General features: G+C 40.7%; 1 protein-coding gene across 2 annotated transcripts in view; it reads left to right on the forward strand.

The window, feature by feature from the left end:
- rasgrf2a (Ras protein-specific guanine nucleotide-releasing factor 2a) overlaps window positions 1–21,573 on the forward strand; it is a 62,400-nt gene extending 40,827 nt beyond the window's left edge. The window contains exons 11-28 of one of the 2 annotated variants that reach the window (XM_033646021.2): window positions 1,610–1,676; window positions 1,762–1,898; window positions 1,986–2,068; window positions 2,160–2,408; window positions 4,492–4,584; window positions 4,666–5,174; window positions 8,349–8,474; window positions 8,580–8,669; window positions 10,584–10,690; window positions 12,010–12,122; window positions 13,715–13,775; window positions 14,114–14,217; window positions 15,342–15,426; window positions 16,240–16,437; window positions 16,524–16,603; window positions 16,686–16,803; window positions 18,620–18,688; window positions 18,773–21,573. In XM_033646021.2, the coding sequence (XP_033501912.1) occupies window positions 1,610–1,676; window positions 1,762–1,898; window positions 1,986–2,068; window positions 2,160–2,408; window positions 4,492–4,584; window positions 4,666–5,174; window positions 8,349–8,474; window positions 8,580–8,669; window positions 10,584–10,690; window positions 12,010–12,122; window positions 13,715–13,775; window positions 14,114–14,217; window positions 15,342–15,426; window positions 16,240–16,437; window positions 16,524–16,603; window positions 16,686–16,803; window positions 18,620–18,688; window positions 18,773–18,868 (2,385 nt within the window). In that variant the 3' untranslated portion in view covers window positions 18,869–21,573. The remainder of the gene's footprint in view (window positions 1–1,609; window positions 1,677–1,761; window positions 1,899–1,985; window positions 2,069–2,159; window positions 2,409–4,491; window positions 4,585–4,665; window positions 5,175–8,348; window positions 8,475–8,579; window positions 8,670–10,583; window positions 10,691–12,009; window positions 12,123–13,714; window positions 13,776–14,113; window positions 14,218–15,341; window positions 15,427–16,239; window positions 16,438–16,523; window positions 16,604–16,685; window positions 16,804–18,619; window positions 18,689–18,772) is intronic. The other variant, XM_033646023.2, reaches the window with a different exon arrangement.

Raw genomic sequence — 21,573 nt, forward strand, 5'->3', positions numbered from 1 at the left:
TCAGTTGTTTTGTCAGTGAACCTTGTGAGCTGTAATGGAGCCGAATTATGTGCCGTTACCTTTGTTAAATGTTGCTGTTGTCCCTGGCTTCATATGAGAAGAGGAAAAGATCGCTAGCTGCTAGGCTAATTTATACAATGTAAAACGCCATAGGCTTGTGCTAATAACGTTAGCATGTTGTATTTGTGGGGAAAATGTGTCCAGATAAAGACAAGTGTTTGTCTGTGAATGCTGCGAGTTATAGTGAAGCCGATTTGTGTACTTGTGTTTGAAATTGTCTCTATTAAGCCATGTTTAATGTGTGTTTAATGTGTGTTTTGAATCAACGATATAAATAAAGTTTGATTTGAAGTAAACTTTACAGCACTTAACACAGTCTTCCACCGCAGACTAGTGTTTTGGAGGTGTAACTGCAGAGTGACACAGACACACCACCGCAGAAGTAAAAATAACGTGCAGATTTTTTTTTCCCCACGACTAATCGATTAGTTGAAGATTATGTGCGACTTTAGTCGACCAAGATTTTCTTCGGTTGACTACAGCCCTAGTAAACTCATCAGCAACTTGGTTGAACACAGCGTCAAAATTTAAACAAATCGACTTAACCGAACAAAATCGATCAGAACTAGAAGACGTCGAAGGCGCCTCCTGTTTTCAGCATTTCTTCTCCGTTAATTCATCAGATGGAGAAGAATAAACGTAGCACACGCCACAACACAAGCGCTGGAGCCGGCATTCTCAGACCTGAATGACTACCGGTATCTTGCGTTGCTACTACGCGTGACGTATGCCTGCACGTCGGCCACGCCGATTTGCATGAAGTGGTGTCTCATTTCTTAGGGAAAGATCTCTACCCTAATATCTCTCACTTCCCTCATCAAGGGTTATCTCGCAAACGAGGGCACTCAGTACCGAGTGGAAGATTTAAGGGGTAGAAATGGGACAGGCCCTTAAGCTCACGTCATGAGGATGGTCTTACCAGGCTTTGCAAATGTGTGGCTGAGTGTCAATCCTGTTATGTGCTGAGCTTCAGGACGGGACACACAGTCCCTGTAACATCATACTGTGGCTGATTTCAAAGAAAACGGTCATAAATTCATTGTGTAAACTCACTTAAAGGAATACTTCACTCCCCAAATGACTATTCGTATATCGGTTACATCACTGAATTCAATGTAACACAGGGTCAGTAACTGATAAACAACTGATGATTTGGGTGGAGCAGTATTCCTTTATTACTGTAGCTACAACAGAACTTAAATTACTCCCTTAAATCTAAGATACGCTGCTCTGTCCATCACCTCACGCTGCCTTTCTGAAACTAGACGCCTTAGTGTCACGTACAGTTTTAAAGTTACTGATCACCAGGGATGGAAAGACAATGAATCAGGATATAATACTCATTCAGTCCATTCTCACACAGTGAATCAGGGCTGCTGATACTTAGGGAAGTACAGCATAACAAAAAGTAATCTGTTACTTCCACTCCTGGTAATCACTGAATGCTGGGTACAGATGTCATTGAAATCCCTAAAAGTAAAGTTTAACACCTTCCCAGTGATGTAGTTTTTCAGCACCAATCAGATGCTGAACTTTTCTTCCCCAACAGCAAGGAGGCACGTTGTCTCTGATAGAGTGCACTCTCATCGAAGAACTAGACGCCAGCGATGAGGACTGTGAGTATCTGTCATACCACATCATTTCTCATAACGTCAACGTTTGCTGTTGAACGAGGCGCTGACGGTGTGTTTAACGTTACAGATAACGCAGCAGGTCAAGGCTTCAGCCACCTGGAGTTCAAGATCGTGGTGGAGCCTCCGGACGGTCAGTCCTTCTCTGTCGTCCTCTTGGCGCCGTCACGTCAAGAAAAGGCCGCCTGGACCAGTGACATCAGCCAGGTAGACGCTGACTGTTTAAAGCTGTGGAAGATCTCTTTTAATGTGGGATTAAAGATGACTGAAAGTGTCACCAAATCTCTGTTTCAGTGCATCGATAACATCCGATGTAACGGCCTGATGACCAGCGTGTTTGAGGAGAACTCCAAAGTTTCGGTGCCGCACATGATCAAGTAAGAAGAGACGACTTCGAGAAAAGGAAGATTTCCAATAAAAATATCACCTCAACCTTTAACTTAACACAGTTCATTTTATTTCTTTAAGATCTGACGCCCGACTGCACAAAGACGACGTCGACATCTGCTTCAGCAAGACGCTCAACTCCTGCAAGGTCCCTCAGATCCGATATGCCAGCGTGGAGCGGCTCCTGGAGCGACTGACGGACCTGCGGTTCCTCTCCATAGACTTCCTCAACACTTTCCTCCACACGTACAGGATCTTCACCACAGCGGCCGTGGTCATCGACAAGCTGGCCGACATCTACAAGAAGCCGTTTACCTCCATACCTGTCAGGTACATGTCACTGCTTTAAAGTGCTCCACCTTCTGTAGGTGTGGAACATCGCTGCAGTGATGGAGCCTTACTAAGTGCATTTATTCAACTACTTAGAGGGTAACTTAAGTGTTTTTTAGCCTGGGCTCTATTTTCCATGTATTTGTGTCTCAGAGACAAATAGAGACAACAACATTTGAAACTGGTTCATTATTGAACAAGATGTCTGCAGATGGCAGCTGAGAAACAGGCTGCAATGTAACCTCATGGGGCATTTGTGCGTCATCATTTTACAACCACCAAAAGAGTTTGTTTTTGTCACTGACAGGCTCAGATTGTTATTCTAAGTGTCTGACAACATTATGAAAGGATCCCTACAGAGATAGAGCTTTGTGTTAAAGAGTAAGATCCTTTTTGTTTAACCAGAAACAGCCCTGAAATCACCGTCACCAAACCCACCAGACTCCATTTAAATTGTGCTTGTTTTTGACACTGACAGGCTCACATTGTTATTCTAAGTGTCTGACAACATTATGAAAGGATCCCTACAGAGATAGACTTTTTTTTTTAAGACAAGATCCTTTTCAACTACAGGAAACAGCCCCAAAATTGCTATAGCCAAAACCCACAAGCCTCCATTTTAAATAGTGCTTGTTGTTACCACTGACAGGCTCAGATTGTTATACATGTTTGACAACATCAAGGAAAGGGTCCTTACAGAGAAAGATGTTTTTGTTAATAAGAAAGGTCCTTTTTGTTTGACAGGAAACAGCCCCAAAATTATGATTGCCACCAGATTATTATTCTAAGTGTCCGACAACATTATGAAAGGATCCCTACAGAGATAGAGCTTTGTGTTAGAGAGTAAGATCCTTTTTGTTTAACCAGAAACAGCCCTGAAATCACAATTGCCACACCCACCAGACTAAATTTAAATTGTGCTTGTTTTTGACACTGACAGGCTCAGATTGTTATACGTGTCTGACAACATCAAGGAAAAGGTCCCCACAGAGATAGACTTTTTTTTAAGACAAGATCCTTTTCAACTACAGGAAACAGCCCCAAAATTGCTATAGCCAAAACCCACAAGCCTCCATTTAAATAAACAGTCATGTTAGTGTGTATAGAGGCAGCATGTTGTCACATCTAACTGGTGAATTAAGGGTTAATTTCAACCAAACCAGAGCTGGTGATTGTTGGAACAGCTGAGAGATGAACCAAGATGGTTTCTGTGAGTTTTATTTTGTTTGTGTCGACTTTGTGTTGAATGATGATTAAATGACTGTTTGTTTAAATGGAGTCTGGTGGGTTTGGTGACGGTGATTTCAGGGCTGTTTCTGGTTAAACAAAAAGGATCTGACTCTTTAACACAAAGCTCTATCTCTGTAGGGATCCTTTCATAATGTTGTCAGACACTTAGAATAACAGTCTGAGCCTGTCAGTGACAAAAACAGGGCATGTTTGCATCATCATACAGCCACTTACAGTGTTTGTTTTTGTTACATGGATGAACTGTGTTCTGGTCAGCATTCATTTTTGTTGTCTGTACATGTTTTGCACGGATAAGGCGACATTGATAAATTCCTACTGACTAATTGGCAGTCTCATGCGCAGTCTTTTTCTTTTGAGCTTGCAGTGGCGTGGTGATGCAAGACTCTCTCACACTGAGCTGAAATGAAATGAGAGCTCGTAACTTTGGTAAACAACATAAATGCATGAAAGCTTTGTGAGTAAAAACAGCTGTGTGGCGTAAAGCAAAGGATCAGATGGAGCTCTGTATAGATGAATATAACCAATCCCATCCTGATCAGTTAAAGGATGCCTTGATCAACTCTGATACAGATCCTTGAGATCGGATCAGGACAGCCCTAATTGTAATACTTCCTTCACCACTGTTTTCCTGATTGTGTTCATTTGTTTCCACATTCATTCTCCCTGATTGTCTTCCCTCTCCTCTCATGTATCGCACTCATGCTGCAGGACACTGACTCCATCTCCACATTCTCTGTTGTTCATTTCATCCTGCTCTCCTCATTCACCCCCTCTCTTCATCTGTCACCCTGCCGTACACCTCCTCTTCCTCCTCTTGCTGTCACTGTCCCAGGATCGAGCAACACTCATGTGATCGTTTGTCCATCATGTCCCTCTGTCCTGACTACAGTCTGAAGATCACACAGCTCGCTCTGGACCAGTCCAAGTAAATACCATCAGTAGAGTTTTAGCTTCAGTGTCTGTCAGAGTCACATCTACAGATGAGTTCTTCTTCTGTCCCTTTCAGGTCTCTGGAGCTCTTCTTCGCCACCAACCAGGGCACGTGGGGGACGGACCCCCTGAACAACAAGTCCCCGAGGCTGTGCCGCAAGTTCTCCTCTCCTCCGCCTCTCACCATCCCCTCTCGCACCTCCTCGCCCGTCCACAGTCGCAAGCTCTCCCTCAGTTCCCCCGTCAGTGGGAAAGCTGGAGCCTTGGATCTGTCCACCACCCCCACCTCCTCCGCAGCCAACTCCCCCACCTCCAGTCACAGCCCCTCTATCTCCTCTCCTCCTCCCAACTCAACCAGGCCCCCCTCTGGCTTTTCCTCCCCTCCGCCCACCGCCACGCGCTCTCCCAGCCTCCCCCAGGCCTCCGGGATGTCCTCGCCACCCCCCTTCTCCACCAAGGCCCCTCTGGACCTCAGCCGCGGTCCCAGCTCCCCAGAGCTGAGCCCAGCTGCAGGGGAGGACGTCAGCGGAGAGCTGCCTCGCATCGACGCCTTCTGTGGGAAGCTGAGGCGCAGCATCCGCAGGGGTATGTAGCTGGAGCACAAAAGCATATGATTCACACTCTGTCAGTCTCATGTGAGCATCAGCACATGTGTGGGCACACACCTCGGAGTCGACCGCTGGAGTGAGGTTTAAAAACAGGGAAAGTTTAGAAAGCTCTGTCATCGACTGCGGGACCTGAAAGTGACTTTAAATGGTGCATGATTTATTTATAACTGATATTAAACTAGAATCTGACACATCACTGATAGTGGCCCGCCCTCCCGGGAACGGGAGACATAAATGGGTCACCGTTACCCAACGGAGGAATAATCGTGCTCTTAGATCACCATCTGGCTCCAGCCGACAGCTTGTTCACTATAAAAACAGCAGCAGAGCACCAGGTCAGAAAATCTCTGACAACAAATTGGAGAGGAAGAAAATGAAGAAATAAAAACAGAGCTGTTACGTGGCAGCTGAAGTGCCCCCCCCCCCCCCCCCCCCGGAGGAAAATGACTTGTTAAATGGGTGAAATGGAGAGCTCTCCAGTAACGCCCAAAGTGCTGCAGCTCATGACCCTGCAGGCCAAAGATGCACATGAACAACAGCTCTTGCTCATTCAGAGGTTACACTGCTGATTTATTTTTATCCAGACGCAGTATTTATAGATCTCCTCTGAAACAAAGAATACGTGTTGTGCATTGTATTTCACTCCCACACACAAACAGCAGAACAGGTGGATTCATATGGTTGGTGATACAAATGATCATATTTCATGATCAGGTGTCACTCATCAGGCCAATATGAGCCAATCACGGATGGATTACTGAATGTTCCTTCCAGGTACAGGCCCAGGGGCCCAAAGTGTCTTAGGGCCCGCCTGGCCTTCACCTGCAAAGTGTTACTCCAATTTGTGCGGACTAGTAAAAGACTCAAAATGACCACAAAGAAGAAATGCAAAGGAACTGCAACGAGACACAAAACAACCACAAAGTGACACAAAATGGTGAAAAAAGACACAAAATTACCTCAACGAGACCCGAAAGTCTACAAAAGAATCCTTAAAACAACCACAAGTAGAAACAACATGATTACAAAGTGACAAAATGAGCAAAAAAGACAAAATGATCTCAGTGAGACCTAAATTACTACAAGAACTCAAAATATTCACAAGGAGACACAAAATCACCACAGAGACACTCAACATAACTACAAGGAGAAACAAAGTGACACAATGATCAAAAAGACAACAATAAACCCTCAAAACAACCTAAGGAGACACAAAACAACCACAAAGAGACAAAAAACAACCACAAGGAGACTCAAAAAACAAAAAGAGACTCAAAACAACCACAAAGAGACTCAAAAAATAAAAAGAGACTCAAAACAACCACAAAGAGACTCAAAACAACCCACGGAGACACAAAACAACCACAAAGAGACTCAAAAAACAAAGAGACTCAAAACAACCCAAAGAGACACAAAACAACCACAAAGAGACACAAAACAACCACAAAGAGACTCAAAACAACCACAAAGAGACGCAAAACAACCCAAAGAGACTCAAAAACCAAAGAGACTCAAAAAATAAAAAGAGACTCACAACAACCACAAAGAGACTCAAAAACCAAAGAAACTCAAAACAACCCAAGGAGACTCAAAAACCAGAGATTCAAAACAACCACAAAGAGACTCAAAAACCCAAGAGACTCAAAACAACCACAAAGAGACACAAAACCACCACAAAGAGACTCAAAAACCAAAGAGACTCAAAAAATAAAAAGAGACTCAAAACAACCACAAAGAGACTCAAAAACCAAAGAGACTCAAAACAACCCAAAGAGACACAAAACAACCCAAGGAGACACAAAACAACCACAAAGAGACACAAAACAACCACAAAGAGACTCAAAAACCAGAGACTCAAAACAACCCAAAGAGACACAAAACAACCACAAAGAGACTCAAAAAACAAAGAGACACAAAACAACCACAAAGAGACTCAAAAAACAAAGAGACACAAAACAACCCAAAGAGACTCAAAAAACAAAAAGAGACTCAAAACAACCCAAGGAGACACAAACAGCCACAAAGAGACTCAAAACAACCCAAAGAGACACAAAACAACCACAAAAAGACTCAAAAAAACAAAAAGAGACTCAAAACAACCCAAAGAGACTCAAAAACCAGAGACACAAAACAACCCAAAGAGACTCAAAACAACCCAAAGAGACACAAAAAACAAAGAGACTCAAAACAACCCAAAGAGACACAAAACAACCACACAGAGACTCAAAACAACCCAAAGAGACACAAAACAACCACAAAGAGACTCAAAAAACAAAGAGACTCAAAACAACCCAAAGAGACTCAAAACAACCCAAAGAGACACAAAACAACCACAAAGAGACTCAAAAAACAAAAAGAGACTCAAAACAACCCAAAGAGACTCAAAACAACCACAAAGAGACACAAAACAACCACAAAGAGACTCAAAACAACCTCAAAAAGACAAAAAAACAATCAGAGACTCAAAAACCAAAGAGACTCAAAACAACCACAAGGAGACTCAAAAAACAAAAACAAAAAGACTCAAAACCACAGAGAGACTCAAAAACCAAAGGGACTCAAAACAACCACAAAGAGACTCAAAAAACAACCACAAAGAGACTCAAAAAACAACCAGAGACTCAAAACAACCCAAAGAGACACAAAACAACCACAAAGAGACACCACACCACCAGAGTGTGTGTGTCTTGCCTCCTGTGTGGGAGAGGTGGTGGGGTCCTCTGTATGTCTGTGCCCAGGGGCCCACTGTCTCATTGTCCGCCCATGGAGCTACTCAGCACAAGTTTGTAGGGTCCGTCACTAAATACATTTACTCACGTACCGTACAGAAATACAGAGTAGAGGTACTCGTGTTTTATTTTCTAGTAATACTAGTTTATGCTTGTTTATACTTTGTCCTGCACTTTGTGTTTCAGTTTGTCAGTGAAGGACTTGAACTTGTGACAGAGAAGCCTGTTTTTACAGTGTGGTATTAGTACTGTTACTGCAGTAAAGACCTGAATACTTCATCGCCCGGTGAATGTGACTACAAGCAGACGAGGCAAAACAAAGACGTTTGGGATCAGAAGACAGAGACGTTCTCACATGATGTTCGCTGTCTCGTTACATCGTGTTACAGATGTGTGAAGTGTGACTTTTCTCTCCCCAACAGCTGTCCTGGAGTCAGTTTCTCTGGACAAGTTTCTCCCTGAGTCACCGTCCAGCAGCGAGCCGGGCGACATGTCTCCCTGTCGCTCACCTTCAACGCCGAGGCATCTCCGCTACAGACAGTCAGGAGGTACGACACGTACAGTCACACACACACACACACACACACACACACACACACACAGTTATGGTTCAAGTATTTCGTGTTGTTTTTTATGTCTCTGGTTCCTTTCAGTCACATCAGGGGACAACTCTCGCTGCACGATGTCACCTGCCTCTGCGTTCGCGATCGCCACTGCTGCTGCCGGGCACAGCAGCTCCCAGGGTGAGTATGGGAAGACAAGAAGGTCAAAAGACACACAGCTGAGGGAGAGGACTGTTATCCGTGGTGGAAAGTGTCTCAGGACATTTACTCGAGTGCTTACTGTACTCAAGTACAATTCTGAGGTACTTGAGTATTTTCATTTTCAAGCTTCCTGTAAGATTGTAAACCCTGTTCTTTTCTTCCTCAACCCAACCATGTGTGTGTGTTGGCAGTGTGTAACCAGGTGCGTTAGTTGTTGTGGCGGTGTTGTACCAATGTAGTGTGTTTTAATTTGAAAGAGACTGTATGTAAACTGCATTTCCTGTGGAAATGGAAGTGTACTTTGAAATCAGGCTGAAGTGATCAACAACCAACGCACCCAGGGTACCATGCACGTCATATGTCGACGTGGAAACTCAGTGAGAATGTGTTGCACTGACAGGCTCAGATTGTTATTCTAAAGCCTTGTTTCCACCGAGCAGTTCAGTTCGGTTCAGTTCAGTTCAGTTCGGTTCGGTTCGGTTCAGTTTGGTTCAGTTCAGTTCAGTTCAGTTCGATACACATTTATTCTGTTCCCACAGTGAAAGTTGTGGATGGTACCAACAGAAGCGTTCCTTAGCGTCCCCATGTTTGGTCCCCCCTCTGTTGGGGTACCTAGCACACAGATCAACTTTTAAGGTGGAACGTTAACTTGTAATGTTACTCAATGCATGAGTTGATGACGTGAATCCATCAGCACACCTTAAATTTCACTGTGACAACTTTGACCATCACTTTAGTTTTTATATGACACACACTTTTAGTAATGACTTTAAAAATATAGATTAATTTGGATCGGATTATGTGAAGGTCATATATTCTAATCCTCACTTCCTGTGGGCTACAGCAACACTAAACCCCTGAGCTTGCCTGAGAAGGACTAAATGCACAAAGCTGCTATTTTTAAATATCCCATGGAGAGAGACTCTCACTGCAGCCTGTTCTATTTTGTTGTGAAAATGTGGGCGTGCAGCCTCGTTTTGTGGACGATAAACCAGGTGCAGACTTCCATCTGTGTCACCGCTGATGAGGAAATACAGCGAGTGCTGGACGGAGCAGTGAGTGACAACAACCCCGCCCACATTTAAGAGGACTGTCTGAACACACCGAGGGTCTAGGTACCATGTCTGAAGGCTTACTGCTGGTTCCAGAGGGACTGGACTGAAAGGGTTTGGTGGAGACGGGACTCAGTGTCTGACAACATTATGAAAGGATCCCTACGGAGATAGAGCTTTGTGTTAAAGAGTAAGATCCTTTTTGTTTAACCAGAAACAGCCCTGAAATCACCATCACCAAACTCACCAGACTCCATTTAAATACACAGTCATGTTAGTGTGTATAGAGGCAGCATGTTGTCACATCTAACTGGTGAATTAAGGGTTAATTTCAACCAAACCAGAGCTGGTGATTGTTGGAACAGTGGAAAGATGAACCAAGATGGTTTCTGTGAGTTTTATTTTGTTTCTGTCGACTTTGAATAAAGTGTGTTTAATGATGATTAAATCACTGTTTATTTAAATGCAGTCTGGTGGGTTTGATGACGGTGATTTCAGGGCTGTTAATAATAAATTAAAAAAGCTCTATCTCTGTAGGGATCCTCTCATAATGTTGTCAGACACTTAAAGTAACAATTAGAGCCTGTCAGTGACAAAAACACTTTTAGGGATCAGTACTCTAAGTATATTATGATGCTTTTGTGTTTCAGTCAAAAATTGAATGCACGACTTTAAGGTGTATTTCTACTTTTACTGTGAAAGATCTGAGTCTTTCTTCCACCACTGACTGTTGTTGTTTTGACACTTGTAACTCCAGACATCACGATTAAAGGCTTTTAACATGGAGCTAAATAACAAGAGTGACCTCAGACGTTTAACATTATGTCTTCATGTCTCCCAGGTTTTACTAACTCTGAGAAAGTCTGTGACAAAGAATTCATCATCCGGCGAGCGGCCACCAACAGAGTCCTGAACGTGCTGCGACACTGGGTGTCCAAACACTCCCAGGTGAGTTCACGACGGGTAAAATCTTCCACCTCCTCAGAGCCTTCTTACAAGTTCCTCAACAGGTCTTTAGATGCGTCCATAACCTGGAGAGGACATTTTGAGCCCACCTGACAGAGTCTGTTTTCATTGCCATCACCCCCCCGCTGTGCACGTCCTCTTCTGTCACTCTTTTTCCCCGACGGAGGTGCTCTTTACTCTGCGTGTCTTTTCTCCCACCCAGGAAGCATGCAGAAAGGTCAGCGTCCTCCCCGGGGACACTGGAAGGACTATCGTTTTCATTTAAGATTATATAAGATGCTATTTTTGTACCTGGATGTTTGTCGCCCTGAAAAATGAATATTTATTATTTATTATTTGGACCTATTGATGACCACAGGTCTGGGTCCATGTGGACGATAATAAGAGTCTGTGGGTTATGACCTTCAGCTGGTGATTAAAGGAAACACTGATATCAACAGCAGATTGTGTGAAACAAAAATATGGATTCTTTTTTCCTTTTACAGTAAAAAGCAGTGAAATACTTAATTTAAAATGTATTATCCGACAAAAATGGGGGTCTGTAAACGTTACCTTTGCAGCGGTGTGATCATGTAAGTCCAGCTCAATCGCCACACCACCATTGTCTTCTAAACCAGGATCAATAAGGGTGGTTTGTCGCACCTTTAATCTGCAGGAGAAGATTTTTACAAAGGATTCCTGATGTTTCAGAGCTAATTAAAATTAAAAACATGAGGTTAAGATAATCCTGTAAAGCCATTCATCACTGGAGCACCAGGGTCCTCCTCTCTAACAGCTCAATAAACATATTAAACATTAATTTATCAGCCTGATAGTAACTTTATTTATTAGAATGTTTTATAAACCAGACTTTAAACAGTTGAAGTGTAAAGGATGCATTATTTCTGTTTAATGTCTCAGAGGCTTCGACTAACAAGTTGGACAAAAAGAAAACACACCAGCTGATTTATAGTGCAGTAAATGTCCACTAGAGGGCGTCCTTCTCATGTTGGAGTGTCTGAAGCTGTGGGCATCATTAGAGCAATGAATTGAGCAGTGGGAATTTAGATGTAAATTATTTTTTATTAGAAAGTGAAATATTTTGAATTAGAAATAATTAATTTCCTTTATGAAATCATGACAAATGTCTTTAAAGGATATCTTGGACTTCAGCAGGACAAAAGCAGATATTGTGGCACCTGAGTCTGCTCAAGTCAGCCTCTCTGCAAACATGTGACATGCCAAATGTGTATCAATGTCTATAAATGTATATCAGTGTGTGTAAATATGTATTAACGTATGTAAATGTGTTGATCCATCAGGACTTTGAGATGAACAGTGAGCTGAAGACGGGGGTGATCTGTCTGCTGGAGGAGGTGCTACGTGACCCAGACCTGCTGCCTCAGGAGAGGAAAGCCACGTCCAACATATTAAGGTACGTACACACACACGCACACACACACACACACACACACACACAAAAACATCATCCATCCATCTTAACATTAAAAAGTAAAAAACAGAAACTTTGGGAACGTCTGCATTTAAAACGATAATAGATTTATTGTCTCTGTAAAGTCGAAAGTTCGTCATATAATTAACTGATTAATCTGTCATTATATATTATCTTATTTTTAAATATTATTTGTCCACTTTAATGATTATTTCTTTCTCATATTAATTTCTTATCATGAACTCCTGAGTATTCTACAAAAAAACATAAATGTAAGCAAAGACAGGGTGTTGTTGTTTTTTTTCCCCAACTTGGTTCAGTATGTCAAAAGATGATTTGCAAATAAAGTTTATATTAATATTTACCTACAGTATATTAACACCTGTAACCTTTGGATCATGTTGTAAGTGCGTTTAAGTGTTTATTAATGTATTTGTCAAAAACTATTCTATCATATATACGATTGTTTTAATTGTTAACAAATACTGTAAATTTCTCAACATTAAAAAATGTCTTTATAGCTCCACATAAATACATTACAGTGAGTTATAAATCATTTTTAAATGATGGTATATTGATTATAAATGCTAAATAGGGGGACTTAAAGTTAAGGTTTACTATATTGGAATCTAAGAAATTGAGCAGGGTTCACATGGTCACGGAAAACCTGGAAAAATAAATTATTGGAAGTTTTGGAAAAGTGAACTGATAATTCCAGTAATCTTCCATGGATAACCTTCCACATAATGTAACAAACATGTACAACTAGATTTAAAAGGTTGCTGTTAACTTCAGACAATAATTTGGAGATCATTTGGAGTAAAGTATATGCTACAATGGGTCCTTGAAAAGTCATGGACAGGTTTGCACTTGTATGCTTGTGCTGGACTATGACAAAGTTTTTATAAACAGCTTCAAAATTCCTCCACTCGCTGGATACTGTCAACCATGGAGCTCTGAGATTTATTACAAATCTCAAAGCCCCTACTCACCATTGCTCTCTGTATGCTTGGCTTGGATGGTCTGCCTTGTCCATCTGTAGAATGACTAGGTACAGTATTACTACTTTGTGGGGGTTTGGAGACTTTGTGTCTGATTCCTCTCCACCGTCGAGTGGTGTCCCACAGGGCTGGTTTCTGGGGCCTCTGTTAATCTCTTATATTTGCTAATAGGGTCTGGAGTGCAGAGAACTTTCTACAGCTCAGTGCTGATAAGACAGAGGCTCTGATTGGGCCTCTTTACTCTGCTGCTCATACAAACCTGCATAATTTAGGGGTAGTATCTGATCACTCCTCATCATTGGATTGTGAAGCACCTGACCAAATATCAGTAAACTGAGATCCGATTTGTCAGATGCTGAACTGGAAATTATTATACGTGCTTTTTGCAGGCATGCTTTATGCAGATGTTTGGACAGATTAAAGAATGTTATTTGATATCTTATAGTTTCTGTAAGTTGTTCTTTGAGTGTAATTTTAATTGTTCTATGTTTGTTTTACTGTCTGCTACCGTATTATTTCTGCTGCTGCTGCCTGTCTCAGGACACTTGTAACAGTGTCTGTTTTCCTCTGCAGTGCCCTTTCTCAAGAAGAACAAGATGATGCTCAGCTGAAGATAGAGGACATCTTACAGATGGTCAGTATCACCACCTGTCAGTACTAGTGTACCTAACATCAGGGATTTATGACAGATTTCACTCGGTGTATTCTGAGCACATATTTAAGCAGTTGTTGAAATAATTTATCTCCAGAAAAGCTGTCCTCTGCTACACTTCATCGTGGTAAGAATAATATTACTCCCATGATAAAAACCAGCAGCTCCACTGTAGTTACTGTGCACAGTAGTGAGTTCCCAGTCGTAGGTGGATTCCCAGTATGAGGAGTTAACTTACTGTGGTATGTGTGTGGTGCTGTAGTTGTTCCAAACAGCTGGTTTAAAGTTCTTTACTAGAAATAGTTTGTGTGTGTTTGCAGGCGGAGAGTCCGAAGGCCGAGTGTTTCGAGTCTCTGTCGGCCATGGAGCTGGCAGAACAGATCACACTGCTGGATCACATCGTGTTCAGGAGTATTCCCTACGAGTGAGTACATCACTATATATGATAATGTTCACCTCACACACCTGCAGTCACACGTTAGATTCAAGAAGAGGTTGGTAACTTTTTATTTTATAGGTCTGTAATTCTTACCCAATAATTTACTCACAAGTTTCTGAGAAAGAATTATTGTAATTTAGTAATAATTATAAGAAAATAAATACTGTGTTCAATTAGTAGTACATGTTCAAGTTGAGTCTGTAGCAGAATAAAATTTCTATGAAGAATAAAGTTTCCAATAATAAATGAATAATTACTTGAGTTTAAATGTTTTTAAAGAAAGAAAGGAAAATATTATTATTTGTATTTATTATAATAATATTTTTTATGTAATAATAATAATTATATAATATATATAATGATATATAATTATATAAATTATGTAATTATAATTGTAAAATAATGATGATGATGATGATGATACATTTTATTTATAGAGTGCTTTTAAAGGCACTTAAAAACACTACATAATTTTTAAAAAATTATAAAAAGAAGAAACTAAAAAATATGTACAGTAGTATAATATTCAAAAAATTTGAAATAATTAGTTAGTTATTGAGATCCTGTGTAGTAACGTTTTTTTGCTATTCTGTATTACTTATTTACCAACTATTAAAACAATATTAACTCTACAAGACATACTCTATTACAAGATGAGTCCGATGGTCAGAATAAATATTGTCTGTATCGCTGCATTCAGATCCACAAAGTAGTAATAATGCAATATATAAAATATTCCATTACAAGTAAAAACTCTGCATTCAGAATTTGATCTAAAGAAAAATAAAATATTTTCAGCTGAATACGAACTATGTTAAAAGCATTATTTATTGTTGTACTTGGTCGTGATGAAGCTTATTTAACTTCTTTACCGATGGGTGGTTTAATATTTAACAATACTTATTTTATGTTGTAAGTTCATCAAATGTTTGGAATGTAAAATTCTTATCTGCAACATAATTAATTATAGATGTGGAATGAATGTGGCGGGGTAAAAGGTCTAAAATATGTTGAATTGTATGATGTATAAAGTAAAAATACATAAACCTCACTTTCCACCACTGTGGTTAGACTGAAGACTCACACAGTGTGTGACTGTGTTTCTGCAGGGAGTTCCTCGGTCAGGGCTGGATGAAGGTCGACAAGATGGAGAGGACTCCGTACATCATGAAGACCAGCCAACATTTTAATGACGTAAGACTACACAGACTCTTTAATGCAGGTTCTCTTTATTAAGGGTGTGGAAATCATGGTAGGCAGTTTCCATTTATTTCTGACATGTTATAGAAGAGGATTAATCAGTAAATCAAATAATAAAAAGAAGATTAATGAACAATGAAAATAATTGTTAGTTGCATCCCTGTAATAATTCCTCGCTTTCTAATTTTCACTTTAGGTTTAAACTGTTTTCAAAAGTTGCAGTTTGTGGTGCATTATACCGAAAGGTGTCTCGAATTAAAATAAAGGCAGATTAAATATAATAGCGTTACATAAAAGCAGTCATACTTATGTTCTGTTCACACCAGACACGATGCAATTTTTGCGCCGTGTTACTCGCACGAGTGTGAGTGCTAAAATATTTTGTGCTGACTCGCATCATACGTGCCTAAAATCGCTGAATCAATCAAGTTCTGCTGGTACGTCATTGGCGTCATATGTCGCCAGAGGATCTCAATGCTGATTGGCTATCATGGCGAATTGGTCGCTGAAATTCCGATTAGAGACGAGATATCGCACCAGCTCCATTTTCACCGATGAATTTGCATATTTTGCGTCTTTTGCGTCGCGTCCATCGCACTACCCAGTGGTAATTTGTGTCTAATCACTCTAATCTTTACATTGATTTAACAGGTAATTTAGTCGCCTAAATTGTTTTTTCCATGCCCAGTGTGAACACATTGGTCTTCTACCTTATAAAATGGTAGCTGAGTAAATATTTGCTGACAAGGTGAAAAGTATTTTTGTCAGAAACATATTAAGTGTCTCCCTCTCACCTTCCCCCCACAGATGAGTAACCTGGTGGCGTCTCAGATCATGACTCACACTGACGTGGGCTCCAGGGCCAGCTCCATAGAGAAGTGGCTGGCGGTGGCTGATATCTGTCGCTGCCTCAACAACTACAACGGCGTGCTGGAGATCACCTCTGCTCTCAACCGCAGCGCCATCTACAGGCTGAAGAAGACCTGGGCAAAAGTCTGCAAACAGGTTGGGATCAATTCATTAAAGGTGTTGCTGGAAATAAAAACCTACTTCCTGCCCAAAACCTTTAAGATTTCTTTGTGTGTTTTTAGACAAAGGCGCTCATGGACCGGCTGCAGAAGACGGTGTCCTCAGAGGGGAGGTTCAAGAATCTCAGAGAGACACTGAAAAAGTAAATAGTAGAAAACAGAGTGTTAAATGTTTAAATCCAGTCCTTAATAACAGTCTAATGTTTGTGCTCTGTGTTTGTGCAGCTGTAACCCTCCATGTGTCCCGTACCTGGGCATGTACCTCACTGACCTGGCTTTCATCGAGGAGGGAACACCCAACTTCACGGAGGAGGGCCTGGTTAACTTCTCCAAGATGAGGATGGTAACGATACACTCCTTCCCTGTTCCTCCTTTCATATAATCCCTAATAAAGATCAATTTATTGGTCGCTAACCTCCCCTGAAATAAAGTCTCCTAAAACCAAAAACACAACAGTAGTTGTGGGTAGTTGTCATAATCATACAGTGTTGCCAAACACAGCATTTAAAAAGTGTATTTAGGACTTTTTTTTAAATATTTGTTTTAAAATAAGTCACCTGGAAACATTTAAAAGTCAGCCACAGACAGTTAGCCTACTAATGGACGTAGCTTAATTAGCTAGTTAGCTATAGCTTATAAAACCTCCAAGCGACAATAATTTTAAGTGGCAAAATTAATAGTATAGAAATGAAATGGTCGTAGAAATGAAAGCCTACCATGTACAAAATTATTTAAGATTTATTATACAGGATTCTTGAATTAAAATTAGACAGATGGAACATTAATAAGTCAGCTGGAGACTGCATTTTCAAACAATGGAGCTGAAGTTAGCTTAACTAACGTTAGCTAGTTAATTATAGTTAATAAAATCTGCAACAACAGCAAAATTAATGGTTGTTGGCTAGAAATGAGAAGTTGCTTTTGTCTGCTTCATATCAGTAGCTATGTTTCCATCCAAAAGTGATTTGAATCATTGGGAAATGTGCATTAAAAGAAATACGAATCCTGTGTGTTTCCATTGAATGTACGGACTTTGGTGAAAACTACGAACTCACAAGTTTTCCGCAGAACCGGAAACAAAACAAGTCTCTTATTCTTCTTCTTCTACGTTTTCTGGCGGTTGGCAACCAGCTTGTAAATGCATTACCACCTTCCCGACCCGGAGTGTGGATATCACCATGGAGAGAGGTGCGCTACGTCAGAGTTAATTCAAACATAACTGTTTCCATCCCCCGTTTTGTGAATCAACATTTTTTCAAATCAACCAAAACCCGGCTAAAGCGAGCGTATTTTAGTTTGTGTGAATCAGGGGATTTTAATTTGAATTTTGGCGTTTCCATCATAACTTTCCGATACGATACTTCTAGATGCGCATCTAAACAGGCTGATGGAAACATGGCTAGTGATGCATAGATTGAAACATGACTACCTGCTGCTGTTGTCCAACGTTAGCTTGACAGCATGGATAACTATTGTTGGTGCCTCTATTGCTAACGTTCCTGCTCTTTCTTGAATTTGGAGTAGTTGCACTTCAGCAACCAGCCAACGTTAGCATAGTGTCAGGCTTGCCAAACACAATGTTTGAAAAATGTAGCCTATTTAAGAATTATTTAGTTTTAGTTTTAAAATGAGTCAACTGGAAACATTTAAAGTCAACCATAGACAGTTTTTTAGCCAACTCATGGACCTTAGCTAGTTAGCTATAGCTGATATAAAAACTCCAGGAGGCAGTTATTTTAGGTAGCAAAATTGATAGTAGATGTCTAGAAATGAAAAGTGCGCTTAAGTGTACGTCTGTCTGGAATTAAGACCCATATGTTATAAAAAAAAATGTAAGATTTATTTTACAGGATTCTTGTTTTAAAATGAGACAGATGAAACATTACAAAGTCCGCTGGAGACTGTGTTTTCAAACAATGGAGCTGAAGTTAGCCTGAGTAGCTAGCCACATCTAGATTGATCCTCTTTCCACATTGTGACGTTATGAGTTACAAATCGGTTTTTCAGTATGTGAGAAAACGAACTTGTGTCCTGAGGGTGTGTGAAAAGTGTCATTTGCGTGAATCTCATGCTCAGTGCGTGAGACACCACAGCCCTGGGAGCAGGGTTTAGTGGTCAGTTGACTAAATTATTTATTATCTGTGTCTGTGCTCTCTCAGATTTGTCATATCATCCGAGAGATTCGTCAGTTCCAGCAAGCACCTTACAGGATAGAGCACCAACCCAAGGTGCGTCTAATAAAATGCAGTATCTGTGCTGAAATGATCAGTACTATCACCACAAAATAATTTATGTGTCCCGTCTCTCTTCAGGTGACTCAGTTCCTCCTGGATAAGACACTAGTGATGGATGAAGATACCCTGTATGAGCTCTCACTGAAGATCGAACCCCGAGTACCACCTGGCTAACTATACCCTTATCTCACACACACATTCACATAAATGTGATCTATACACAGTATTTTCCATCGTACAAAATCATCCATGAATCAACACAACTTGAGACTCTTCCTCAGTAAAGCAGGGGTTGTTTCATCAAACACCACCAGGTATTGTGCTTAGGACACTCAGGAGAAAATGTGCCTTGTTGTATGAACATTAAATGTGTATATTTAGTGAACAGAATGAACTGTATAACAGACACGACTCTGCCATACAATCGTACAGTGATGACTGTGGAAACAACCATGTTAGCTTCTATACATGGCGCTAGAACGTAATCTGTTGCTGCTATCACGTTGTAAACAATCTGCCTCTGTAGTTAAATAAACACTGTCAGATGAGTTTTATATGACTGTACGATCAGGGCCGGATTCACCTGTCTGGGGTCACCAGGGGCCTCTTTGGGCCCCAGGTTTACTGTGTGGTGAAACCCAAATTAATAAAGAAACAGTCATCCCCGAAGCACTCTATTCTGAAATAACCTCACAGGCCAGCTTTCTTGGCAGTGTCAGCTGATGTTATGAAGAGCTTAAAACTAGATTTTCACCCCAAGAACGTCGTCAACACGAGATCAGGTGGTCAGGTATTTTAAGGGCCCTGTCACATTGGTTAATATTGAGCTTTAAGGTCCAGACACACCAAACCGACTTCAGAGAACTAGCAGCGATGAAAGATCCCTTTTGCGTCGCCTCATGTTGCCTGTACATTAGTCAAAAAGTTGCACATAAACACACCGCCAAGACTTCAACTGACGGCCAACAAGCTTGTACGTTCTGTGCCTGTATGAGAGGAAACCAGAAGACCATCTTGACGCAAGTTAGCCAGTAAGTACATTAACAGAACAATACAGTGTTGAGAACAGAGCATATTTACCGTGCTAACAATAACACAAACCATCAGGAAATGTTTTTGCTCAAGAGCTCAACGACTAAAGAAAAATAATCGTACCTTATGAAACGGTTTCAGTCTCATTCCCTCTTGACTCAGGCTGCTGTCAGCCCTAGAGTGGTCTCCTCTGGTCTGAATCAGGGACTCATGTTGTTGCAAAGTTGTACAATTGGTGACACACCAAGCCAGTATAATTGGTTCGTGTTCTCATGGCAGCATTTAGAAGAGGACCAGATCAAATGCCTTGTGTGAGAAAGCTGCTCTTGATTGGTCAGAATTTCCATGTGGGAAAAATCCAGGAAGTAAAGCAAACGTTGAAGAAGAGTACACTTGCAAGATAAATGTGACACTTTCTAATGTCACAATGGAGGGACAACTATGCAGGTTGATTTTAGCGCTGCTCATCGTGGACTATATTGCTGTCATTGTTCATTTTAGTCAAAGCATACAGTTTGAAAACGAGGCGCGGCTCCAACTACTACTAAACAATGTTTTGATGCATTGGATGTGCTGAATGTGCATATTAAGGCAGTACAGGAGGAGGTGCACATTAATAATCCTCCAGGACTGTAACATGCTCATGTTTAACCCAAACAATGTGTCACTTGGGGGGCAAACCAACTTGAGTTTGATTGAACTGAAACGAACCAAACAGGGCAGGTGTGAAAGCGCTCTTAAGCTTTTTGTTTACTTTCCTCACTTTAATTTCTCTTGTTGTGTGCTGAGCTGAGCTGTCAATCAGAGTGATGTGATTCAACAACAGGCTCCACCTCTCTGATTCAACATGCTCCATCAGCTGAAAAAATCACAGACGAGGGCGGCAGATGCTCGTCAACAGCCCAACATCGACCGACCGTCGGCTTGGTGTGTCATAGCCTTTAGTTTTTCATATCCACACAGTGAACCTGAAGCATCGGGGCCCCTGGGCGATTTATGACCCTGTGGAAGTAACTGCTTTGCACGGTTGGTCGTCCAGCCTTGTGTACAATACGTGTGCATGAAGACACACTGGGTTTCCTGAATAGCTGAAGTACAGTTAAAATATATTATCTACCTTAAATCTCCTGTTTCGGGGTGGTGATGATGCTCACAGGAGCATTCTTATATCTTCGCTCATCTGTTAACACAAACAGTTTGTGTTGTTGCAGTTGCTCTTGTATTGCATTTGCATGTTAACTGCAAAAATCTCTAGACAGATTCCTAATCTGACAATATACGATAGTTCTCTCAAACTTAACATTTATTCATCTTTGTTGACAATCAAAAGCGTTTCCGCTTCAAATCACGTCTCCTCAGTTTTTTAACGTTTGTCATTTTATACAAATAATCTTCTTTTTTGCTCTGATGTTAAAAAGGTTTCTTACACGATAAAAGCCCTACTGTTATATTTCTTTTACATGTATCACTGTTATTATTATTAGCTCCTTGTCAATGTGACCTTTTAATCATATTCATATTTTAAACCTTGTTGACTGTATTAGTAAAATAGTAATATCTTTGCACTATTGATTTGTAAAGAATGTCAAAAGAAACTTATTTATAGCATGAATTAGCATGATGTCCCCTCCGTCCCTCAGACTACTGTTATCATTAGAGTTACTGTTACTGAGTTTTATTATGTTTGTTTGTTTTGACTCCTGATGTCAGGAATCTTTAAATGCTTAAATACATTAGTATATGAGACCTTACTGTATACTTTGAAATTTCAGCTTTGCTCTTGTATTTTTCCAGCGTTTCTCTGTGATGTACAGATATTTACACACAATAAATGATGTGAATTATAA

This window comes from Epinephelus lanceolatus, chromosome 19, assembly GCF_041903045.1.
Source record: "Epinephelus lanceolatus isolate andai-2023 chromosome 19, ASM4190304v1, whole genome shotgun sequence".
Lineage (NCBI taxonomy): Eukaryota > Metazoa > Chordata > Actinopteri > Perciformes > Serranidae > Epinephelus > Epinephelus lanceolatus.